The sequence below is a fragment of the Monodon monoceros genome, unplaced genomic scaffold (assembly GCF_005190385.1).
Source record: "Monodon monoceros isolate NGI ecotype Baffin Bay Population unplaced genomic scaffold, NGI_Narwhal_1 Super_Scaffold_1, whole genome shotgun sequence".
Taxonomy (NCBI): domain Eukaryota; kingdom Metazoa; phylum Chordata; class Mammalia; order Artiodactyla; family Monodontidae; genus Monodon; species Monodon monoceros.
In genome coordinates, this window is record NW_021703765.1 from 81,368,267 (window position 1) to 81,393,156 (window position 24,890).

Consider the following 24,890-nt stretch of genomic DNA (forward strand, 5'->3'; position numbering starts at 1 on the left):
GCAGGTTTCCATGACTCAAGATTAACAAGGTGACATCCCATTTGCATCCTGGGCGGGCGTCCTGAGAGCTCTCTGAGGGGGCTTCATCCGCTGGGCCCCCAAGCATATGGACGGCCCCCAGTAAACACCAAGTGAGCACATGACCAACCACCTCCAGGTCACCACTGGTCCTCTCACCTAGAGGGTCCTTCCCGGGCATCAAAGATGCCCGAGGGGGTTTCCCTGGTGGCGCAGTGGTTGAGAGTCCGCCTGCCGACGCAGGGGACGCGGGTTCGCGCCCCGGTCCGGGAAGATCCCACATGCCGCGGAGCGGCTGGGCCCGTGAGCCATGGCTGCTGAGCCTGCGTGTCTGGAGCCTGTGCTCCGCAACGGGAGAGGCCGCAACAGTGAGAGGCCCGCGTACCGCAAAAAAAAAAAAAAAAAAAAAAAGATGCCCAAGGATGGGAGGGCCGGGCCAGCCCCTGCCCGCCCACCAGCTCCTAACAGCCGTTGACGGACGACGGGACTCACCCTCGTAGGACAGCACGTGGCCCTTCTTGCCCTCGTAGATGACGTGGCCCTTGGGCAGGCCGTCCTCCCGGCTGCGGTCCAGGCGGCTTGGGCTGTCCTCACCGATGATCCTGGTGATGGTGCCCTTGTACAGGACGTCGGCTGGAGTGCCCTGGGGGTGCGGAGGGGGTGAGTGCCCGCGGGCTCGGGCCGGGGACCCCCACGCTCGCCAGACACGACCCAGCACGCGTACATGTGCACCTTCCAAATCCACACACAGGCACACGTGTGTCTGCCAGTGCACACGTGTTCACGCATGTACTTCTTCAAAAGGGCAGAGCCCGCCGGAACACAACCACGCAGAACAAAGCATCAGTAATATTAATAATAAGTGCTGATCACTTTCTATACATCGACTCATTTAATCCTGGAAATCACCCTAAGTCAGGTACTATCGTGCCTAGTTCAGATGAGGAAACTGAGGCACCAAGAGGCAAGGTGACCTCGCCCAGGGTCACCTGGCTAACGAGGGGCAGAGCCGGGACTGGAACCCAGGCAGTCTGGCCCTGGAGTCTGTGTTGCAACCTGTACTACATGAATTTTACTTTCTCAGAGCCTGGACGCTGGGATGTCAGCCACGTGCCTGTGACCACATGTCATTCCCAAAACCAGAATGGGGACTCAAATCAGGGCAGGGCACCAGAAATCTTAGCTCTAACCCAGGGTTTCTCAACCTCGGCACTGTGACCTGAGGGCCAGGTGATTCTTTGAGGTGGGGGCCAAGCTGGGCACCGTAGGACATTTAGCAGCCCTCCCCTGGGGCTCTACCCACTGGATGCCGGTAGTGCGTGCGACCCCCAATCTGCTCCCCCCTAGATGTGACAATCACAAATGTCCCTAGACATTGCCCAGTGTCCCCTGGGCGGCAAAACTGCCCCTGATCAAGAAACCAGTGCCTTAGAGGGAGTGAGCTCCCTGTTGGGGGTTGTATTCAGGCAGAGAGAAGATAGCCACGTGGGGTAGTGTCCCGCCTTGGGCGACTTCCACGAACACGAGTGGGGGGTCAGAATATGAATCTGGAGTCAGACTGCTGGAGGGCAAACAGCAGCTTTACCAACAAGTTGCTGTGTGACCTTTGTCAAGTCACTTTGCCTCTCTGAGCCTCAGCCTGTACATCTACAAAACGGAGACAATCTCTGTATAACGATTCTCAAAGGCACCCGTCACAGACAAGCTGTCCCCAAATCAAGATGTCTCTCTTCTCTTTCTACGATTCCAAGAGCTGACTGAGAGATGCAGCTCCAACCGCGTGTCAAGCCCTAGGCTGGTACACTCTGAGTCTCCCCCTGGGAGCTTCTCTGCCAAGAAACATCCTTCTGTGGGGTAAGGGCAGCGACTGGCACCCCGGGCTTTCACCCCAGATCCTGGTCTGCAAGCAAGGGAAACGCAAGACGCCCTGAATCCAGACGGGTCTCCCGAGACATCTCAAAGCAGACGCCCTAGATGGGACCCCTTGGCCACACTTCAAAAGGCTTGTGCACAAACAGTGTAGAATAAACGGGCTTTAGTTTGGGTGATAGATAATCCAGGGGCGGGAAGCCACCTCTCTCATCAGGAGAGCACACGGCCGGGGAGCCGGCAACATCCCAGCAGGAAAGGCTCCTCCAGGGGCAGCTGATAGAAGCCCACCCACTGTAAGTCTGTGTGCTCCTGAGTTTGTGTGTGTGTGTGAGCCTGTGTGTGTCCCATGACCGGATTTCATCAAGCCTGACCCTCACACATACGGCAGCTGCCAGAAACAATCGCAAGGCTGCGAGTGACCCACACGGCTTGGGTCACGGCCACCTGAAACTGGATGCCGATGGATGCCCAGGAGCCTTTAATCCCTAACGCCTCTGTGAGGATGACTCAGCAAGAGACACCTCTAGCAAAGGGAAGACTGAGTCAGGGAGCGTCGATGCCCTGCCTGAGTCAGCATGTGGTGGGGCTGGGACTTGAGCGTCTGCGGCCCGGCTGTGGCCCCAGGTACCTGCGCAGCTGCCTTCTAAAGCTCATGATTTCAAAACCAACAGGTTTTAGAGAAACATGAAGCATCAGGGGCTCTCCTCTGTGGTGTGATCTGCGGCCCCTGGAGCCAAAGACACCTTCCTATGGGAGCCTGTGGCCTGAAGTTCCACCATTCACGTGTGTGTGTGTGTGTGTGTGTGTGTGTGTGTGTGTGTCCAGGCTCCCCTTCCTCTGGCACAGCTGGCACAAAACACTGGGTCCACTGCTTCCTGGCTACACGACCTTGGGTTTAATCTCTGGGCTTCGGTCTTCTCATCTGTAAAATGGGCTGACCTGGATTCTGTGCTAATGTAAACCATCTTGTCTGGAGCGGGTGGAAGGGAAGGAAAAGAAAGCCCTAGGAGCTAAGGACCCCAGGAAGTGGGGGTACCGCCCTCTGTGGTCCACCAGCCAGGGAGGAAGGAGAGGGTTAAACAGGCCCTGTGTACACTAGGACCCCCGAGCTCAGTTCTGAACCCCCAGTCCTGACACCGGAGGGGCAGAGTGGTCCCTCTGCAAACCCTTGGATGGGGCAGATGTCACCAGCCGATCCCACACTTTCTGCGGAGCTGGACGTGGCCAGGATGCCAACTCCAGCCGTCAGCCTGTCAACACCACGAGGCCAAGGCTGGCACCAGAGGAAACCTCTGTCATCCAGGACTGAAGTCACAGCGGGAGCCCCAGTGGTGTGGGCGGGCTCAGCTGAGCTGCAGGAGCGTCTGTCCACTCACCCCCTTGAAGGCGGGGGATGTGCAGACTCCCTCACCGGCCCCCAAAACTTTGCTGACCCGAACGCCTCCTGCTCGCTGCTCCAGGCACCGCGGACACTCGCTGGACCTGGCGCACACCAGGGACCCTCCACCTCTCCGCCTTTGCACATGCTGTTCCCTGGGCCCAGAATGCCGATCCCTGAGATTCCCGCAGGGCTCACACCTCTGAGAGGTCTCCCCGGCTCACCTGTCTCTGCGGCCTCGGCAGCCCCAGCCATTCTCAGTCGTAGTGTTTTACCCAACACCAGGCACTGGCTACTCTGAAATCACCTGCTCAGTTTCCACCTGTCTGCTTCCTTCTGCTGCCCTCCCAGCTCCTTGCGGCCCTTGAGGTTCGTGCTTTGCTCAGCACCTAAAATGCCTGGCTCCCAGGCTCACGGAGTGAGTGGGCACCCCCACGAAGCCACCCCGTCTACTGAGGCAGGTGCTGAGCAGAGACGCTGGGGGGAATGGGCGCGTTGCCCACTGTTTTGTCCACAGGCAGGGCCACGTCTGGAGACACTGCCTGCTAGTGCCACCCTGGTCCCTCACGCCACGGCCCCAGGACACCTACATGGGTGATGGAGCCGCGGTACGTGATGGGGCTCTCGGAAGGCACCCGCGCGCTGGGGATGCCCTTGGTGATGCTTCCTCCTGGAACCGAGCCCAGAGACGTCCCTGGAAGACATGAGACACGGGCTGAAGGGGTGTCTGCAGCCCCTCCCCAGGCCCCAGTCCCAGAGCCACCGAGACCTGCAAGTCCCCCCCACCTCCGGTGTCTCAACACAGAGGGTCCCCCTGCCCCTAAATGGCGAAGTGGACAACTGCGAAGAGAGGCTGCTGGACCCCCTGGGAGCTGAAACTTCTTAGCAGGTTTTGGATAAAGGGTCCCATTCCTGCCTCGACCCTCCCAGGGATGGAGGGGCAGCCGCCGGGGGTGAGCCTAGCTCGCACGCCCTCACCTCTCAGCACGGACGTCTCCTGAGCCGCAGGCACCCCCAGGCTCTCCGGTGGCCCAGCCTGGCCCCGTGGGGACAGCTGTTCCTGCTTCACTCCGCTGAAGGGCGCTGGAGAGGGGCGAGAGCAGTGAGCCGAGCCTCTGAGCAGTGAGCCGAGCCGTCCTCAGAAGGACGGCCGCCTCCCTGCCCTGTCCAGGGGCTGAGGGACCTCCCCGCCACGCGCGGGCCAGAGTCCCTTAGGGTGAACTGCCCTCCCTCAAGCCCCCAACGCAAACAGTGGGAGCCAAGCCTGGGCCATCGAGGTTGGGGGGCCCTACATCCTTACCCAGCTTCTTGGGGTCCATGGTGAGGGGCAGCCCCATGGTGATGGGGCCCACGGGGGCCTTGGCATGCTCTGAGTACGGGACGTGGAGCTGCACAGACATTCCCTGTGGGAGCAGAGGCCGTGGGGTCACAGAGGCCTCAACCAGGGCCTCAACCCGCTTTTATGAGGGCCCAAGAGGAGGGGAACCTCAGGATCACACCCGGGTCCGAGGCCGAGGCCGAGGCCGAGGCCTGGGGCCTCAGTTCCGGCCCTGCTGCCCCTCTGAGCAACTGTGAACGAGTCACTGCCTCTCCTGGGCCTCAGTGCCCTCACCCGTGTGGCGGTCATCATGACCTGGTTTAAAGGAAATGGTGCCCACAAGCGTCTGAGCAAAGCATATGCCTTGTCCCCGCCCTGCGCCACATGGGGGCAGGTCAGAGAGGTGAAGGGGCAGGTGGACCGAGGCTCACCACGTGCCAGGGCTGTGTGTCTAGTGCCTGCGATTTTCTGTTTCACAGAAGGGAAACTGAGGCACAGAGAGGTTAAGTAACTTGCCGAAGGCCACACAGTCTGATCGCAGAGCCCATGCTCTTGAATGCCCCACGGAGTGACCTCCCAAGGTCCTGATGCCTGGGTCAGGCACAGCCAGCTTGGACCCAGCCCCCTGGGTGCCCGACCCCCACCCCGACACCATCCGTCCCAGGGATCACCCCCACCCCGACTTTACAGATGGAGGGACCAAACCCCAGAAAGAGGAAGGGGCGTTCTCCGGGCACCAGGTTGCACAGGTGCTTCTGGGGGGCCGCCCCTCCCACCTCACCTGGGAGAGGGCACCCGTTTGCCTCTCAAGGACGCTGGGGTGCTTGGTGGAGGAGATGAGGGGCGGCGGGTTGGAGATGGTGGCTGGGCGTGGTAGGACGGGCCGGGCGCTGTCATGGAGGCCCAGGGGCAGCGGGTGACCTGCAGGGCACGTATCTGTCCATCACAGGGCCCCAGGAGCGGTCAGAGGCAGAGCCCCCAGGCCACTCCCCACCTCGTCCCTGTCCTGCCCAGGCGGGTGCCCGTCCATACGCGCCCCCACTGCTCCACCCGTCTCTGCCTGATGAGCCGTCCGCATCCTTGGTTCAGACACCACTACCCCAGGGAAGTCTCCCTCCACGCCTCCCCCCTCCCAGGCCCTGGCCCAAGCCCCTCAACTCTCCCCCAGACTCCTTAACTGGTCTCCCCGTTCCCCTGTTGCTCTCCAACAGTCCACTCCTCTCACAGGAACCAAAGGGATCTTTTTGAAAAGTCCACTAGTTCACATCCTCCCCTGCTATGAACCTCCTATGGCTCCCCACTGCTCCCCCAGGGTAAGGCCTTAGCCTCTGACACAGCTTTCAGGTTCACCTGACCTGGCGCTTATGGTCTCCCCAGGCTCCCTGGGCACCAAGCTTCTGCCATGACAGCCTGACTCAGTGTCTCAAGCTTCGCCTGCTCTCTCCTGCCTCCGGACCTTTGCACATGCTGTTCCCCCTGCCTGGCATGTCTTTCCCTGTTCTTCTCCTGGCTCTTTTGGCCACTCATCCTGCAGGATCAGCTCTGCTTAGGACGGCCTTTGCTGACATCACAGCCCTTACTGGCCCCTGGCTATGCCCCTTTCATTGCTGGTGGGGCCTGGCAGGGCTGGAGAGCCCAGGAAGGGTCTCGAATCCAGCCTGACTGTATTTGTAAATCAAAGCAGGCCCCTCCCTCCTCACACTTTTCTCTCCACCTGCCCGTTCTCTACCTCGAAGTCCATGGTGGAAGACAGAGCCCCCACTCTCAGCCTGCCCCTCACCGGCTCAAGCACCTCTTAGGCATCCCCAGCACCAGGTGCTTCAATTGCAATCCTGTAGATTTCTCACGTCTCAGCGGAGCCCCCTTCCCCTTCACTGACCAGGCCATCCCTCCCGCCAGGACCCTAAGATCCTTCTGCGTGCAGTTCCGAGTCAGTGCACACAGTTGGCGCCCAATGACTGCACGCTGGCTGACTCGGCAAGGAGGCCAGGCTCGGGTGAACTACTCACCAGGCGGGGCGTAGGAGAAGGCCAAGGGGTCAGGGGCGTGCGGAGAGGCCTTGATCACCTCGCGAGGGGGCACGGGGAAGGGCAGGCCTGACGTCCAACACGAGGGATCCGTGGGCAGCTTCTGGCCCTCAGCCGCAAAGGCCGGGAAGAACACGGGCTTCTCTGCTGAGGGGCAAGGCAGGCAGTCAGCCACACTCGGCCAGCCCTCAGGCCCCCAGCCCTGGCTGCCCTGCTCAAACAAGACCCCCTGTGCCTTGCAGCGCCAGCCTCGGCCAGGGGAAGGTCCTGGCCAACAGTGATGGAGCCCCCCAAGTCTGCAGACCGGGCACCACGCTGACTCCTGTGATGTCCTGTCAAGCACGGATGTGCCTCAGGCTTGGGCTGGGCTTCTCGGCGGCCCCTGATTCCAGCGCTGGAATCCCACAGGCACTTGCCTGGCACCGGGTCAGCAAGGGGCCTGGACAAACCTCCAAACCAGGGGGCGGCAGATGGTGGCACGGGGCCTGCCCACTGCCCGATTCTGTGTGTACACTTGTGCTGGAACGTCCACCCGTTTATTTATCACCTGCAGCAGAGCTGAGGAGTTGCGACAGAGACCGTCTGTCTGGCCCACAAAACCTAAAATATTTACTATCTGGCCCTTTCCAGAAGAGGCTCGCTGACCTCTTCAGATGACGAAGGCGGTCAGAACGGTTTGCCGTGATCCACGTACGTGTGCTCCCGCCAGCACGGCTACGGCCCGGATGCCCGGGATGACGGCGCGCACATGTCAGCCCATGCGCCGAGCGTGTCCCACGTCCAGGGGCTGGGCTGGGCGTTTCGAAAGCGTGAACTCAACGAGCCTCCTTGCAGGCTCGGGAGAAAGAGAGCGGCCGGGCCCAGTGTGCTGAGAGGGACTGGAGCACGGACACATCGACGGACTTATCTAAGGTCACCAGCAAATATTCGGCCAAGTCAGGAATTGACCACTGAACCTCCCGGACGCTGCAGACGGCGGAGGGAGCCCTCCCACGGGGGCTCCAACTAAGTGCTCTGCGTGGACTGACTCGGTTATCCTCGCAACACCCTTCAGGGGACGGACGAGGATTATCCCCAATTTGCAGATGGGAGCACGGAGGCTCAGAGAGGTAAAGTCACCTGGTCAAAGGCCCACAGCCAGCAAGGGGAGCTCTAAGCCCAGGTAGATGGGCTGCAGGCTGTAACCTTCACCTTTGCCACACACACTGACCACAGGAAGGGGAGCAACGATTGGCCCTGGATTCTCAGGCCTGGGGACACAGCCGCAGAGACGGCCAAAGGCCAGGCCGTCTGCACGGTGTTCACCCGCTGGCCACCCACTCTGCTGAAATCGGTCCTAAGCGCCAAACCTCTTCCTTGAGAATTGATGTCAGGCTAGAGGACCGATGGTGGCGAGGGTGGGGTACGGGGGGCGGGGGTGGGGCAGGGGAGTAGCCAGCTGGTTACAACTTGGGAATGCCGGGCCTGGGATGGGAATGGCAGGCAGGTGTCATCCCTCGGGCCACCTCCAGATGACAGAGGGAGGCTCTGAAGACGCAGCAAGGCGAGCAGGAGAGCACTGGCAGCATGAGAGCCGCCTGCTGTGGGCACAGCAGGTGGGGTGGAGGCGTGCGTGCTGCACACCCTCCGCTTCTCTCCTGGGAGACTGAGCTCCCCCCGGACCTGTGCGCCTGCTGACGTGGGGAGCCCGCAGGAGGGGCCGCAGATGTGGGGAGTAACCCGAGGTGGGGATTCTCATGCTCAACCAACCCCCAGTGGAGGCGCCCCCACCCCCACCCCACCCAGGGCCTGCACCGGGCCCGGAAATTACGTGCACGCCCTGGACCTCGCTCGTCCAGCCACCCGACTGCGCGCGTGCCTGGGCTGCTCTCTCCAGCTCAGCTCCGGCTGCCATGGGAGGGGGCAGGGGCGGGGGGGTGGCCTCCGGTGCTGGAAGGGAAATCTGGGGCCGGGCCAGGATGGGCCGGCGGCCGAGAGCTTGGAGAGACAACCTGTTCCTCCGGCTGGGCCCAGGGAGCCCGAGGGGTGGGCGGGCGGAGCAGCTCCGCACAGGAGCCAGGTGGCAGGGGAGGCTCCTGAGAGACCAGAGAGGTCGGTCGTGCTAGGTGTCAAGTTCATGCATGTGCCTACGGGTGCTAGCTGCAAGGCAGGCCTTGGTGCCTGATGCCAGGTGCCCCGTCTCCTGTGCGGAGCGATTCCAGGAAACGGCGCGGCCCTCCGCCGTGCCAACAGGCCGAATGCCAGGCTCAGAAAGCACAGGTGGTGGCTCACCTTCTCCCAGGACAGGGCCTGTGACCCATCCCAGCGGGCCCTGCCTGGCCCTGTGTGGTGTCCAGCCACCCAAGTATGGCCCAGCCCGGCTTAGATCTGGCGCCGGCCAAGGCTGTTTGGGCCCCTGACACTGCCACGCAGCTATCCGCCCTGGGCTGGTGCCCCAGCCCTGGAATGTCCTTCCAGAGCCAGACCCCACGTCTCACGCTACACTCTCGTCCAGCGAACCCCAGCCCCACCATGGGGAGTCCTGGTCCCAGCGTGGGTGGCTGGCAGGGTCCCAGGAGGAGGCAGACGTTCTGCTTTCAACCCCACACTCGGGTTCATCAGCAGGTCCCAATGTTTGCCTCTGAAACAAAGTCCCAATGCCCCCCTTCATGGTCACCCGCACAGTCCAGGCTGCCACCATCACTGGCCGGGAAAAGCACCGTGGCCTCTTGCATCTGCCCACAACTCCCTGCCGCCCATTCTCCTCAACAATGGCTGGAGAGGCGGAGAGAGAAGAGATCTTTCTAAAATAAAAATCAGATTGCCTGACCTCTCCCCAGTCCCCTACACCACACACACACACACACACACACACACACACACACACACACACACACCCTTAAAATTCCTCCAGCAAAGGCTTTTTCTGCACCCAAGACAAAATCCCCACAGTACCATGGCCTACGAGGCCCTACACAATCTGGTCCCCCATCTCCCTATCCCACCTCCTATCCTACCCCCTCCCCAGCCACCACGACCTCCCGGCAGCTCCGCCAACACACCAAGCTTGTTCCCACCCCAGGGCCTTTGCACGTGCTGTTCCCTATGCCTGAACGCCCTTCCCCCCGATCTTCCCACAACTGCCTTCTCCTCTTCACGGAGACCCTTCCCTGAGCCCCTCATCACTCATTCTGTTTTGTCTCTTTCGCTGCATGAACCAGCCTAAGGTCTTCTTGCTTCCTTACGTGTCCCCCTGTTTAACGTCCTCTTGCAAAAGCAGCAACTCCTCGCAGCAGGGACTTCGTCCTGCCCACTGCCGAACCCCCACTGCCTGGCATGGTGCTTGGCGATCGTGGGTGTCCAACCAATGTCCTGGCCCCCGTGGCCACAAACTGGCCTGTGTGCCAGCCAGGATGCATGCCCGCCCATGTGGGTGGCATCCGAGACTTCCTGCAGCAGGTGAAGGCAGCCGGCAGGGCGGGCTGATCAGCGGGGGAGTGTCTGGCAGGCCCTGTCACTGTGAAGTGTGGAGCTGGCCTCCTTCAGGGACAGCCCTGCCCTGTCCTCCGGCACACAGTACCGCCCTCAGGGAGGCCCACGGCCGAGGGCCGCCCGGCTTTCTAGAGAAGGCGGGACGCTGTGCCAGAGGCTGCCGGGGGTGGGCACGCAGGTGGCCCTGGCTGCCCACACTGGTCAGGGAGGATGGCCTGGGGTCCTGCTGCCCTCAGACCCCTAGAGCAGCCTGCAGGAGCCTGGGCTAGCCCAGCGTCGGGGGAGCCTCTGGGGGGTCAGCCCCCAGTGCCTGAGACGTGCCAGGCTGGTCTGGGATGGGTGTCCCTTTGGGGCACAGGCTTGAGACTTCTTGGGTCCGGCTGGGGGGCGGGGCAGAGACAGAAGATCCAGAGAACGAGAAACCATGCCCCACCTGCCTCCAGACCTTGAGCTTCATGTGGTGCCAACAAAGCCCGCCCCGGACAGTTGCTGCAACACAGCTGCTTGGGGAATCACCTCACTGGCTCCCCAGTGAACCCAGTGACCTCGGCCTGGAACAAGGTCAGGGTGAAAGCTGGAGGGGGGCAGTGCTTCCTGTCCAGGCCCCAGGGTTGCTGCCAGCCGGAGCTGAGCCTCATGGTTCTAGAAGCTCATGTGTGGACTGAATCACATGGAACCAGAAACTGAGCCCTAGACGTTGTTTTCGTACACGCACAGTGCTTTTGAAAATTTTGAGACGTTGCCAATGTTGAGAAATTTGAAGATTTCACATGAAAAGATGGATTTCTAGCTTCTCTGGAAGAACAACCCCAGGCCTGTATTACCACATGGTGACTCTCGACTGAGGCCAATATGCACCCACTTTAGAAAGAACAGGAGTCTCCAACTGCCCCAGTGCCCACCCCCCCACTGCCTCGCCCCACCATGTTTCGCTCATCTACTTGGCCTGTCGGGCCACTGCGGCCTTGGAGTCTGCAGGAGCTGCTCCGCACATGCAGAGGCCCCTTACGCCCACCCACCTGCCCCCTCTCCCCCGTACTCCCTGGGCCACTGGCACACACTTACCCTCCTTCTCAGCAGGGGGCACAGGGCTCCTGCTCTTGCCTCGAGGGCTGCTGCTGGGCTGCTGGGGGCTGTCGCTCTCCGGCTGCACGTGCTGCGGTGGCGGAGGAACAGGGGGCGCCGCGTCCTCCCGGGGGGGCTCGTGGGCTTTGGTGACCTGCTGAGGGAAGCCAGGAGGAGTGAGCATCTTCACAGCCCGTCCGTCCACAGGTCACAGAGATCAGGGAAAGCCCTCCAGGCCCCCTGCGTGGGACCAGCCTGGAAACTGAGGCCCAGGGGGAGGCAGCGACGTGCCCAAGGGCACGCGGCTTGAGGGCCAGGAGGGTAGGGCTTTGCGCAGAGTGTAGGGGGTGTGCCCGCCCATCCCAGCTGCCCGGCCGTGGATGGGGGAGCCCCCGTTACCCTCCCCACCAGCCCCCTCCCCCTTCCCCAAATCGCTCCGGGTCTCAGAGGGATCGGGACTGACCAATGGGAGTGGACCCGGCCTCGGGGAGTGGGCAGCGTGGCTTGGCGCACCTCGTGCCCCTCACTCGGAAAGCCCTGCTCAGCTCAGAGCCTTCCAGACCAGAGCCCCCAGATGCATTTGAAGGCCCGGCCCACCTCCTCGGAGAGGGATGGCTTTGGCCACGACAGAGCCATCACGAGTAAGGGGCACCTCTGAGGGTCCTCCTGCTGGGCCTGGGGAAGAATCTTCCAGCTCCCCTCCTTCCCCCAGAGAAGGGCCTCTCGGTAACTGTGGGGCGCCGCCCTCCGCTCCGAGGAGCTGTGACAGAGGGCTGGGGGAGCTTTATGCGAGGTCTGGGCGCCCCTGGAGAACCGTCGGCGGGCGGGGTGGGGAGAGAGGCCAGGGCGGACACCTCGCCAGTCCCCCAGCCTCTGCGCCTGTCTCCATGGGGCTTTCCCCAGGGAACGGGAGACGTGGGCAGAGCCAGGCTGCAGGTGCCGGGGCCCCACCTGCCCGGCCAGGTCTACCGTCCCCCCAACAGGAGGTGGAGGTCGCAGGGGCCCAGGACTCACAATCGGGGGGATGGCGGCCGCCCGCTGCTTCAGCTGCTTCAGGTCCAGCGGCTTCTGGGGCGAGGCGTTGGTCCTGGCGTCGCTGGTCGCAGTGAGGAGGCTGGGCCGTGGCGACAGGAGCCTGCGGGAAAGACCAGCGTCAGGCCCACGGGCTCCCGGCCTCCTGGCTCCAGCCTGGATGACGGGGCCGGAGGGGCTGCCAGAGAGAGGCGAAGGTCCAGGATCACGGGGCCCAGGAGCCTGGGGTCACGGTGGGGTCTCCTCCCTCCCTCCTTCCTCTGGTCCATGCAGGCCTCACAAGGGGCCAAGACCCCTCCCACCCCGGCCCAGAGGCCCAGCCAGGATCAAACACTCCTGAGACAGCCCAAGGCAAGGAAAGCCCCAGAGAAACCCACACTCAGGGCCCACACCACGCTCGGCCCTTTGGAAGCTGCCAGAAAGGCCAAGAATCAACCAGCTTAAGGCTTGGGGAGCTTGGGAGGTTCGGGGGGAATATCCATCACCCAGATAGGAGAGGCTCAGGTGCCGGGGTTAGGGCCTGGGGCGTGGCGCTGAGAGGACCTTGCTTATTGGAGACCAGAATCGGGGAGCCCCCCACTCAGCCCAAATGCAACCTGAGATACTGGGAATCTCGCCTGCACACAGTTTGCTGAGGCGCTGAAGTGGGAGGTACAGGCTCTGCACGGAGGGGGGCTGGTCAGCGTGTACACGGCCCGCCCAGCAGCCCTAAGTGGGGCTGTGGTGCTGAGCAGGGCCTGCAGGTGCCTCGTCCTCTAAAGCAAGGTCACGTCTGTCTGATGCTGACATGCAGAATGGGGCAGCGCACCTGCACAGGGTGCATGGTGTGTGTGTCGGGGGGGTGGCGGAGTGGGGGGGCTGAAACACGGTGGGATGCCAGCGACAGGGTCACCCCAGTGTAGGGGTGCAGTGTCTGGGACACCGGAGCAAAGCCTGCCCTGGGGTGTGGCTCCAGAGCTGCTCACGGGTGTCACCTCCTTCAGGAAGTCTTCAGGGATTTCCAGAACTCGCCAGCACTGACCACAGTGTCCTGCCGCAATCCCCGTCTGCCTCCCCAGCTGGCGTGAGGGTCTCTAGGCCAGGAGCTGGGTCTGCTGCAGCTTCAGAACCCCTCACCCACCCACCGGGGCTGCCTGGCTCTGGCCCAGCTCTCTGTTCCCTCCTGTGACCCGCACTTGCTGAATACACAGCAGGCCTGGTGCTGTGCTTGGGGTGCGCGGCTGGAGACCCAGAATCCAATGTCTGCTTGCAGGGCGCCAGAGCCGGCTAGATGATCAAACGGGACACACAAAGGCATTGGCTGCGGGCTGGATTCAGCCAGAGGGCACAACGAAGGCCAGGTCCCCAAAGCCAGAGGGTCCTGTTGGTACAGCCCTTGGTGTGCACTGTGACCATCCTGGCTGATGCCACATGCAGACTGTAAGCACAGCCACTGCCTTCCAGGTAACATCCATGACCACCAGGGTGCAGCTCACGCCACCCAGTGCTGGCTGCCGGACGCCCAGCAGAGAGCAGGACACGGCTGCTTCCTGCAGATGGAGCAGGACGGACGGGTGATGTGCAGCTGAGGTGCCCTCTGCTCTCTGCACTGAGAACATGGCCTGTGACCGGGACCACAACCTGTTGTGACAAGCCAGTCCTGAGGGCGCTAACCCCCGGCCGCATCGGCCACATCCTCAGCTGAGCGGAGTCAGTCTCGGCGACGCCCACTGGCACTGCCCATGGCATGCAGGTGGCACCGGGCGCAGAGGTCGGCCTGACTTCTCTGTGCTCAGCTGGTCTCCACGGTCCTCCCGACCCGGCTCACCCCCCCTGCCGTCCTCACCTCTCTCGACCTCTCCAGATCCTGCTCGCGCTCCGAGGACCACCTGAAGCCTCTCCTGCTGTGGCTGCCCGTCCCTGCTCCCCTGGACTCAGGCCCAGCCCCGTTTTGCCCACCACCCTCGGGCCAAGGCACCCTGACCAGGTCTGAGAACTGATGTTATCACCTGTCCTGCATTCCCCACCTCCAGCTTCAACTGTCACCAAACACCACCCCACACGCCCGTCGCAACAAATTATCAATGTCCGTTTAAACCAACTTGCATTTGTAGACTGAAGTTTAAAATGAATATACTGCAGCCACTTTGGAAAACACTGGCAGTTCCTCAAAAGGTGAAACAGAGTCACCATAGGGTCCGGCAATTCCACTGCTGGGCATATACTCGAGAGAATGAAAACATATATCCACACAAACACTCGTTCACACAAGATCACAGCAGCCGCTATTCACAAGAGCCAAAAGGTGGAAACAACCCAAATGGCCAAAAACAGATGAATGGATAAACAAAATGTGATATATACACACACACATATATATATATATATATATATATATATATATACACACACTCACAACGGAATATTATTCAGCCATAAATGAATGAAGTGCTGACACAGGCTACAACATGGATGAACCTCAGAAACATGACGCTGAGTGCAAGAAGCCAGTTGCAAAAGGCCACATACGGCATGGTTCCATTTATAGGAAACTCCCAGAAGAGGCAAATCCATAGACACAGACAGAGAAGAGAGATCAGCGGACCGGGGGCTGGAGGCGGGGGTGAGGAGTGACTGCTAGCGGCCTGGGGTTTCTTTTGGGGCAGTGAGAATGTTCTGGAATTAAACACTGGTGATGATTATATAGCTCTGTGGATGTACTAAAACCCCTGAGCCGCACACTTCAATAGCTGAATTGTACGGTTTGTGAATTATGTCTCAATAAAGCTGTTACAAGGAAAACATAAAGAACGTACTATTTGCCAGCCATGAAATCAAGGGTTTGTTATAGTAACTGTACTGTTTCTACAAACAATAAAGTAATAACGTTATACTATTATTTGCCGTATAAATTACTCTAAAATGCAGATTTTAAAGTTAAAATATAAACTTTTCTATTTTTGTAAATATAATTTTATAGGGACACAAAATATGCTTTTATAATACATATAAAATAAGCAAAGTGTCTGTGTCTCACTCTGATTGTCAGCGAGCTAGGACCTCCTACTCAGACCTGTGTCCTGCCTCGGTTTCCCGGTGGCTTCTCGTCCAGACAGGGGGCAGTCAGATTGGAGGGGGCAGGGGTCGCCCCTCGAATGCTCTCAGCAGGCACCAGCTGGGGGGGGTGGGTACGAGCACAGAGGTCCAGACCCCTCAGGATTTCCTGAGTCCCCCCTAACCCTCACCCAGCAAGGCAGGAGCTCAGTGGGGACTGCGGCCATGGGCACAGCACTTCACAGTTGATGAGATGACAGCCTGACAGCTCACGGTAAAGAGGGCGGCATCCGGGGCTTCCCTGGTGGCTCAGTGGTTGAGGGTCCGCCTGCCGATGCAGGGGACACGGGTTCGTGCCCCAGTCTGGGAAGATCCCACGTGCCGCGGAGCGGCTGGGCCCGTGAGCCATGGCCGCTGAGCCTGCGCGTCTGGAGCCTGTGCTCCGCAACGGGAGAGGCCACGACAGTGAGAGGCCCGCGTACCGCAAAAAAAAAAAAAAGAGAAGAGGGCGGCATCCAAGAACAACGGTCTGGATTCAGGTCCTCAACAAGCCCAAGGGTCCTGAGCTCCCCCCACCGGGGAGCGGGGAGATGCCTGGTGCTCATGTGGCCCCCAACCCCCCTCATCCCACATCCACGGTGGGCGAGCACCACCTCCAGGGGCCCTCCTCGTGGCAGCGCCCTCCCTCTGTTCTCTTTCCTTTGTTTTCTTGGAAGACAGGGCTTTTATTTTCCTCCCTGGAGGCCTGGGCAGGGTAGGGGCTCTCGGAGCCTGGCACTGTGCACATGACCCGGGACAGGCGGGGGAAGCCAGCAACTTGGCTGAGAGCAGCCAGGGTCCCGCCCACCACCCTGTATTCAGGGCTCTGGCTCCCAGTTCAAATCCCACCTTTGGCCGTATGACTTAACCAGCTGTGCCTCACCCAGTTTCCCCTCATCCGTAAAATGGGTATGAGAACAGTGGCTCCCTCCGAGGACTGTCCTGTGGGTGGAACACGGGAAGCCCCGAGAACGGCGCCTGGCGCTGAGCGGCTTGGGCACCTTCCCATTCCTGTGGTTTTTCTTCCCACCCTGGAAGACCAGGGCTGGGGGAGGGGGAGGGGCCACAGGGGACTCTGGGTCCTGCAGCAGTAGCCCCCTCTCTGCTGAGCCCCCTTTCCCCAGCTTCTCATTATCGCTGGGCTGGGATAGGTGTCCACACAGACGAAGTCATGTTACTCCCCTGTGCTCCCAGGATAAAAGTGCACTCCTTACCTCGACCCCTGGGGCCCTGTGGAGCCAGGTCGGGCCAGGTCCCTGCCCACCTCTGTGGCCTCATCTCCTGCCTTCCCCTCTTCCCTTCACTTGCTCCACACTCAGCCACAGGCCTCTTTGCTGTCTACTGAACATAAGCTCATGTGGCCACAGGACCTTTGAACTGGCTGTTCCCACTGCTGGCTTTCCCTCCATGTCTCACACTACGTGTTCTGATCATCCTTCAATGTCACCTCCTCAGACAGGCCTCCCTGACTGCCCCTCCCGCTGCCCCCACCCCCAATCTCTCCATCATCCACTTATCACACGAGCATTCCCTTTATTCCATTACTGTTCCAGTTCCGTACTAGTCGCTGTCCCTAAAATGTAAGCTCCCTGGAGCCAGGACCTCATCTGTCCTGTTCCCAGCACCCCTTGAGCCCAGAATGGCACACACTGGTGCCCAGTTAATCATTTATGGAATAAAGAAATAGAGGAGAAATTGCTGTTACATTCTTTCCAAGTTCCAGGGGCTCAGCAGAAGAAGCCGCATTCCAGCCTCCTCCTGGAGTGACCTTTGCGGGGAGCCTGAAGCAGCTCCAAAGGAGGGCAGCTCCAAAGTGCCAGGCTGGCTCGTAACTCCATTATCCTGACAAGAAGCCCATAAGCCAGGATACCCACACCCATCTTATACGTGAAAATGCTGAGGTCCAGAGAAGGGACTTTCAGAAGGCCCAGCCCTGCTGGAAAGTGCCCAGGCACCTTCTCTGGGAAGTGGAACAGGCGGGGCCAGCCAAGCTCAAGGCTCTGCAATCAAAGCCAGTATCTCTGGCTGTGGGCCGAGAAGACTCCCAGGTGGAGCTGCCTGGCAGACAGTGAGGGAGAGTAAAAGCAGGATATGATCTTCCCTCCCCAAGTCGTCCGGGCACGGGCCAGAACGAGATGCATCTTGTGTCTGTCCAGGGACGCCCAGTTCACTGCGCCAGGACTGCCAGGCGGGAGAGAGGGCTGTGGGCAGGAGGCCAGGACCGGGGGTCGCCTGGGGGCCCACCCATCCCGCCGGCCCTCCCGGGAGGCGCTGGCTGCCAGGGCGCGCTCTGACGCATCTCGCCTGCGTCCTCTGGCGCCTGCCCGGCCCTGTGTGGCTGTGGCCCGGGAGGGAAGAGGTCAAGAGGCTGGCCTGAGTCCAGCCTCACCCTGGGGCCGGGGGAATGGCCTCGGTCACAGAGGGCATGACAAACCAGGTGTCCTGACTCCCAGCCCAGGGCCCCTGCTCCCGAGGGATCGAATGCTGGCCGCTCAGGCAGGAAGAGCAGATGGAAGCCAGACCCAGCTCGGGGAGGGAAGGACACGTCCCTGGGTGGGGCTGGGGTGGGGGGCAGCTGAAAGTAGGCTGCGGGGCTTCAGGCCTGGCCCGAGAGGTGCGGGCGGGCTGTCGGGACCCAGGCCAAGCCGCCGAGCCGTCCAGCCCGTCAGGCCATGTGCACCCAAAACACAGACTCCGGGAGGCCGCTGATCAGCGTGGCTGTCCCATGAGCTCAGCACTCTTCCCACTAAGAGCAGAAACATGTGTCTCCATGACTCTGTCCCCGCGGCCAGCAGGAGCGGGGTGGGGAGCCACCCGCCCTGACCCCATTACCCAGGCGCAAAGAGTGAGCCGAGTGGCCAGACCCTGGTCCAGGGCCCTCCCGGGCAGACCGAGCCGCCACGAGCACTGTTTCCCAAGCTGCGCCCTCTGGGCAGGAAGCTCAGGGCCTCTGCGCCCTCAGAAACCTGTTGTCCAGGCCTTTGCTTATCAAAGGGCCACACAAGCGGGGTGAGGGTCCCGCCAGGGACCCCCGGACGCAGGAGGCAGAGGATGACGTGGCTCACCGGCTTTTGTGGACCACGTGGGGACCCAGAGAGCTCTGACCAAGTAAGTCCTAGTTTCATACGAAACGTTCTAGAAGTTGCCGTTTTCGCACGCCCCGAGGTGAATTGTGGGGCAGAGGAAACGGCTCCTGGGGAACAGGTCAGGTTTGAAAGTCAGATTTTCCTCCCTCTCGTGCTGCCCAGAACTTTTCCGAGAGACGTGAGAGGAGAGAAAACAGACTGCACTGTTTTCAGTCAAAATAAAACTGGCCAGCCTGCCTCGCTGAATTCTTCAAGCCGCCCAGGCGTGAGCCGGAGCGGATCTCCGCAGCTCTGCCCTCCGCTGCCCACGTTCGGCCCTAAGTGGGGTCTACGAGCTTTGCTTCTGGTCGGGGGTCTCGGGGACCCTCCGCGGGCAGAAGAGGAACCAGCAAGGATCCCGGGATCTGCCACTTTCCCCCGTGTCCACCGCCACCAGCCTCACCGGCCCCTGGGACACGGCTGCTGCCGCCTTCCAACCCGTATGTATCCCTGTGCCCCTGTGGCCCCCATTAACCCCCCGCCCCCTCCCAACACACTGCGGCAGACATACCCCAACTCTCTCAGGCTCTCTCCCTGAGGGCAAAATGCAGCCGCCCGCCCAGCCAGAAGGGTTGCACGAGGTGGGCTGGTCTGCTGACCCTGCCTCTTTCCAAGCTGCCCCCCCACCCCCCGCCCCGCTCCACCACTCAGGGCCTGGATCACGCAGGCTCAGTCCCACCCCGGGGCTTTTGCACTTGCTGTTCCCACTGTGTTGAGGGGAGAATTGCGTCCCCCAAAATATGTTCAAGTCCAAACAGCCAAGTACCTGTGAACGTGAACTTCTTTGGAAACAGGCTCTTTGCAGATGTGACCAAGTTAAGATGAGGTCCTTAGGGTGGACCCTCATCCAGTGGACTGGTGTCCTTAGAGCAAAAGGGAAATTAGGGCACACAGACACACAGGGAGAATGTCACGGGACCACGAGCCAAGGACCGCCGGCACCACTGAGGCGGGAAGGAGCCTTCACGAGGCATGGCCCTGCCGACGCTCTGACTTGGGGGCGGTCCTCTGTGGCGGCGGCTCTGGACGCTAATCCACGCTGCCCAGCACGCCGTCCCCTGGCCCTCCCTGTGGCTCCTCCTTCCCCGTCCGGGCTCAGCTCAGAGGCCACCGCTGAGGGGGACCAAGCCCCCGACGCTGCCCTCTCCCACCACGGAGCTCCTGCGTCTGGACCACTCAGTGGTGGCCTCCCCTCCCTCCGAGGGCAGGCGTGGAAATGGCCTCGTGCGCTGCCGTCTCGGTATACAGGTGGCGATCAGTAAGTGTTTACGGAGGGAGACGACGAAGCCGCCAGCCGGCCAGCCCACTCACCTGTTCTTGTCGCCGCCCTCGGGCTCGTCGACCTCGTCGGCACTGCAGGTGGCGCTGGAGTCGCTGTCCTGGGGGGCGCCCGAGCCCTTGGCCGCGGGGCCTTTGCCCCCAGGGCCGCCGCCCTCCTTCTTCTCCACCTTGGGCGCCCCCTCGGGTGTGGCCTCGGCTGTGGCCTCCGCGCCCCCCTTGACCTTGTCGGGCCCCTCCTCGGCGGCCTCCTCCTCGCGCTCGCTCTTGATGGGCTCCGAGGGGGGCACCTCGCCGGGCTCCTCTGTCTTGCCCACGTCGGCTGCCAACTCTTGGGCCGCAGGGGGCTTCTGCTCCTCTCCCTCTTCAGCCGAGGGGGCGGCTGCGGCCTCTTCCTCCTTCTCCTCCTTGGGGACCACAGCAGGGGCCGCGGCAGGCGAGGCGGGCGCCGGCGGGGTCATGGGTGGGCAGGCGGCTTCGGGGGCCGGGGCGGGCTCGCTGGGGGCTGGGGCATCCTCAGGAGGCGGGCTGGGGGGCTCAGGAGGTGGCGCATCGGCGCCCGGGGTGGGCGGGGGCTTGGGCCCGCTCTGCGCGGTGTCCTTGGCGGCCTCGGTGCGGGGTGACGGGATGCTCTCGGTGTCAGAGCTGTTGTTGACGGTGGCTGTGCGGGGACAGTGAAGATGGAGTGAGCGGTGCCGGGGGCTCAGGGTGGAGGCAGGCCTGGCCCTCCCCACGGCCCCCCGACAGCCCCGACTGCACGCCCTGGCTCTAGGCAGGAGCTCAGGGCGCTGCGACCCCATCGCTTGACACCACGCAGCCCTAAGGCTCCCACACTCCTGGGCAGCGCCCCCGCCGGCCCCTCCCAGTGCCCTGTCCTCCTCTGGCCGCCCTCTCCACCTGCTGACCCTGGAGCCCAGCAACCTGTTAACTTCCAACCCCCCAGGTGGGCGGCCCGCACCGCACAGAGTCAGGCTGGGGGCGGCCAGGGTTGCAGGCCTTTGTTTTGGGGTCTCCTTTTTCTCATCTGGGCTGCAAACCCTGGCTCTGCCCCGGCTGGTGGCCTGGCCGTGGTAAACTCCGGTGGCCTCCCAGCCTTGCTTTCCCCATCTGTGGGGTGGGGAGAACAGTTCCCACCCCGCAGGGGCTGTGATAGCACAGGGTGACACCTGGTAACTGTCTGCTGTTGTATCACCACTGCTGTCATCATACACGATGACATAAAATGGGGCCAGTGAACTCGAAGGAGCCCACGGGGAAAGGGTCCAGACCGACTGCATCCCCCAGCCATTTCCCGCAGGGCTGGTACACAGCAGGTGCACAATACGTATCGATCGAATGACTGAACGTGTGTACAGATGAGGGGAGAGGGGACCTCAGCTCCAGGCAGGCCTGGCTCTTTGGGCTTAACAACCGCTCCTGTCACTTCCTGGGTTTCAATTTTCCCCATTTTCTACAAAATGGGCACATCCGAAACCCCCCTCCTCCACACTTCCTGTTGGGGAAATCAAACTGGGTAAGCGTCGCAGGTGAACACACGAATGAAAACTCAACCAAGCAGTCAAGCCAGCACAGTAGTCTGCACGACTGAGCCTGGGAACCGCATGGGGAACAGACACTGCGCGGAGGGGGGGGCACAGAGGTGGCGGCAGCACAAATGGTGGTGCTCACAGGCAGAGGCGTGCTCACAGAGGTGGGGCCCCTCATAGAGCAAAGGCCCCCTTGGGATGCCCCCCGCCCTGGTCAGGCCCCACCCCCACCCCCGACGGCCAGCTGGCCACATTCGTACCTGGGCCACTGCATTCCCCTCTGGGTACCTCGTTCCCAGAGGCGTGTAAGGCTGGAAGGAAGTGAGAGAAGGGTTAGAAGCGAGGTGACATGAGCAGCAGGTGGGGTGGGAGGAGGTTGGGTGGCCAGGCAGGGCTGGGAAAGGGGCCCAGGGCCCAGCAGGCAGCAGGAGGACCTACAGCCCTGTCCCAAGAGCCCTCACCCCTGAACACTCCTGGGTACCCTTGGACAAGTCACTGGCTCCAGGGTCCTGGGGTGGGAGGTGCTGGCCTCAGAGGTGGGCAGGGCTGAGGGAGAGGCCCTTGGGGCTGCCCGGCCCCATCTCACCCCTCAGACGCAGAGCCGGGTCAGCAGGGGTTGCTGGTGCCCTGCACAAACGCTTCCCTCAGCTTTCACTACCTCCAGACCCCCGGCCTCTCCCACTTTAAGGCCCAGAGCAAAGGCCATCCCTTCCAGAAATAATAATCCCAACAAGAGCAACACAGGGCTCGCTCGGTGGGTGCTGGGCTCTGGGCAAAGCTCTTCACACACACGACTCACCTCACCCTCAATAACCTCTAAGTTGGAGGTGATCACCATTCTCCTTTTCAGATGAGAAAACAGAGAGGTTGAGTCACTTGCCCCAGGCCACACTGCGTGGAGGCAGGAGGGGGTTGACCCCAACATCCTGTGTCCCTAACCACCGGTTCCTGCCCCTGCCTTCTGACTCCGGCAATGTCAGTCCCTCCTTTCACGTCATCAGACCACAGGATGGAGGGGGCCAGCACTGAGGTCCCCTGGATAAGTGGTTTCGCCCCAGAGTCCGTGTGTTCATCTACAAAGAGGGCGGTTCACGCCTGGCTCTCTCCCTTACCCAGAGGCTTGTCTGTCTCCGTCAGGGGTTCTCAGACCCGAGAGAGCCTGAGGGCCATGAAGACTCACATGGCTGGGCCCACGCCCAAAACGTTTCTCACTCAGTAGGTCCAGGTGGGGCCTGAGAATCAGCACTCCAGACAAGTTTGAATCCTGGTCCCCAAACAGGCCAACTGGTTACCTTGGGTAACCTCTCTGTGCCTCAGTGACCTCATCTGTAAAATGGGGTGATGACAGCACCCACTGGGCTGTTGTGACAATTAAAGGGAATAACTCAAGGCTGTTGCTCTTATGACCACGATCTTTACTAGAGACACTACGGGGCCAAATGGATCACTCCTCTCTCCCCTGGATTCACCTCCACCCTGGATACGACAAGGCACTTGCTGCCTGCCCCGTGCAGGGAGGGGTCTGCAGTGCAGTTGGGGCTGGCGGGGTATTCCAGAAGGTTCCATCGCGGTGACCTCAGGCCCTAACCCAGAACCTACCTCACTTCCCCTATCCTGGTCACAGGGACAGAGTTACGCAGCGAATGCCGGCTGGACTGGCAGATTCCAAGTCCACCAGCTACGTGACACCCCATGTGAGTGATTCTCCTCTCCCTGGGCCTTGGTTTCCTCATCTGTAAGATGGGAACATCAGCCTGTGCTTTTGGACAGGATCTTCTAAACTGCCTCCTTGATGTGCACAGAGCCATCAGGTGGTCACAGAAGCCTTGGATTCAGCCAGACCAGCACCCCCGCCCCCACTACCCAGCAGAGAATGCCTCTCTCCCCATCCTTGATAGGTTGTGTGAACCCTACAAGTGACAGGGAGCTCACCACCGCACAGTTCTCTTACTGGGCAGCGCCTGTTCTGCTTTTAATGCTGAGCCGAAGACTTGCTTCCTCTAACTTTCCCACCAAGCCTGCATCCTGCCCGGATGGATATTTAATGAGGGGATTGGGTTTCTGCTCCCTAGGCTCCCTTTTCCTGGCTACAGACCCAAGACCCAGAATGCACAGAGCAGAGGGATCTGGAGCCTCCCATCAGACACTGGTCAGGCCTCTGGTCAACTCGGGCTAGAAAGACCCAAGGCTGGCAAGGAGGCCAGACTCACCCCCCCAGGTCCATCCCCAGTGTAAGACAGTAATAACCAAATGGCTTGATTCTCCATTTTCAACCAGGAAGTAGGATTCAGGCTGGTGAATACACTGCGGGCTGGTATAGCCTGAGTTTATTTGCATGTCTTGTTCACGGAGCCAGGGAGTGATTCACACTTTCCTCACACGTTGGCAGAAGTTTGGGAGTTTAAATGCAGAGACAGGCAGATAGGAGGGACAGGAAGGAACCCTGGCACGGACAGGGGGAGAAAAGGTTCCCCTCACCAAGAACTTGAGGCCCCACTGGGGAGCTCTGGCCAGGGAGATGGCGGAAGGAGAGGCAGAGACATTCAGCTACGCAGGGGTTGGGGTCTTCAGGGGTGTCATGCCTTGAGGGCTGGTGTAGACCAAGGAAAAGGGAGAAAGGGGCGGGGGCCAAAGGCAGACTGATCAGTGACCAGGGGTGCAAGCCTGGTGTCGGGCAGCCTGGTGTAACTCCCGAGTCTACAAACACGGATTACACAGCGGAGCCGCAGGTTACATCGGGGCCAGGCTCTGAAGTTAGGCGACCATCTCGTGCAGTCAGAAATTCTCCTTTTGAGAAGTGGGCCAAACTGCTGGTGCAGTTTAAATGACTGATTCTCGCTCTCTCTTTAGCAGCCCTCACCTGGTGGGAGAATTCATCTAAGATCAGGGTAGACGATGCATCTGTGTGATACCTGGGGTGCCTGGAGTAACTGCCCTGAGCCTCAGTGCCCGCTGACAGAAAGCGGGGGCTATGCAGTTTATCATCCAAATCGAGACACTCGGGAGTAAAATGAAGCATAATTATATAACTTTTGAATACTTATCGACCAACGGTATTGGTTGTACTTATATTAGTCAACTTGTAAAATAATATTTCAGGTCAAAAAACTATTTTCAGGGACTTCCCCGGCCGTCCAGTGGTTAAGACTCCGCACTTCCACCGCAGTGGGCGCGGGTTCGATTCCTGGTCGGGGAACTAAGATCCCGCATGCCGCACAGTGTGGTTAAAAAAATTAAGAAAAAACTATTTTCAAAAATAAACTTTCTTTTTCTAAAATGTGACACCAGAGGTGCTGGGCAAGGTAATAGGCGTCACCAGAGCTGGATGTGACCTGGACGTGTAAGTCACCAAGCACAAGACTGAACTCACAGGGGTCAGGAGGATTGAATGGACAAGTGTCCTGTGGGCGCAGAGATGCCGATTACCATTATTATTGTTGCCACTGTCACCATCATTATCACTGTCATTTTCACCATCATCACCATCACCACCACCATCATCACCATCACCATCACCACCATCACCATCACCACCATCACCATCATCACCACCACCATCACCATCATCACCATCATCACCATCACCACCACCACCATCACCACTATCACCACCATCACCACCACCACCATCACCACCATCACCACCACCATCACCATCATCACCACCACCACCATCACCACCATCACCATCACCACCATCACCACCAT

General features: G+C 60.7%; 1 protein-coding gene across 32 annotated transcripts in view; it reads right to left on the reverse strand.

The window, feature by feature from the left end:
• NCOR2 (nuclear receptor corepressor 2) overlaps nucleotides 1-24,890 on the reverse strand; it is a 223,482-nt gene that overhangs the window by 23,664 nt on the left and 174,928 nt on the right. For 19 of the 32 annotated variants that reach the window (XM_029221371.1, XM_029221524.1, XM_029221462.1 and 16 more), the window contains 10 exons: nucleotides 21,443-21,493; nucleotides 19,690-20,317; nucleotides 12,164-12,284; nucleotides 11,150-11,306; nucleotides 6,596-6,760; nucleotides 5,368-5,522; nucleotides 4,569-4,671; nucleotides 4,247-4,351; nucleotides 3,859-3,962; nucleotides 511-661 (listed from right to left, as the gene is read on the reverse strand). In XM_029221371.1, the coding sequence (XP_029077204.1) occupies nucleotides 511-661; nucleotides 3,859-3,962; nucleotides 4,247-4,351; nucleotides 4,569-4,671; nucleotides 5,368-5,522; nucleotides 6,596-6,760; nucleotides 11,150-11,306; nucleotides 12,164-12,284; nucleotides 19,690-20,317; nucleotides 21,443-21,493 (1,740 nt within the window). The remainder of the gene's footprint in view (nucleotides 1-510; nucleotides 662-3,858; nucleotides 3,963-4,246; nucleotides 4,352-4,568; nucleotides 4,672-5,367; nucleotides 5,523-6,595; nucleotides 6,761-11,149; nucleotides 11,307-12,163; nucleotides 12,285-19,689; nucleotides 20,318-21,442; nucleotides 21,494-24,890) is intronic. The other 13 variants (XM_029221531.1, XM_029221620.1, XM_029221567.1 and 10 more) reach the window with 7 other exon arrangements.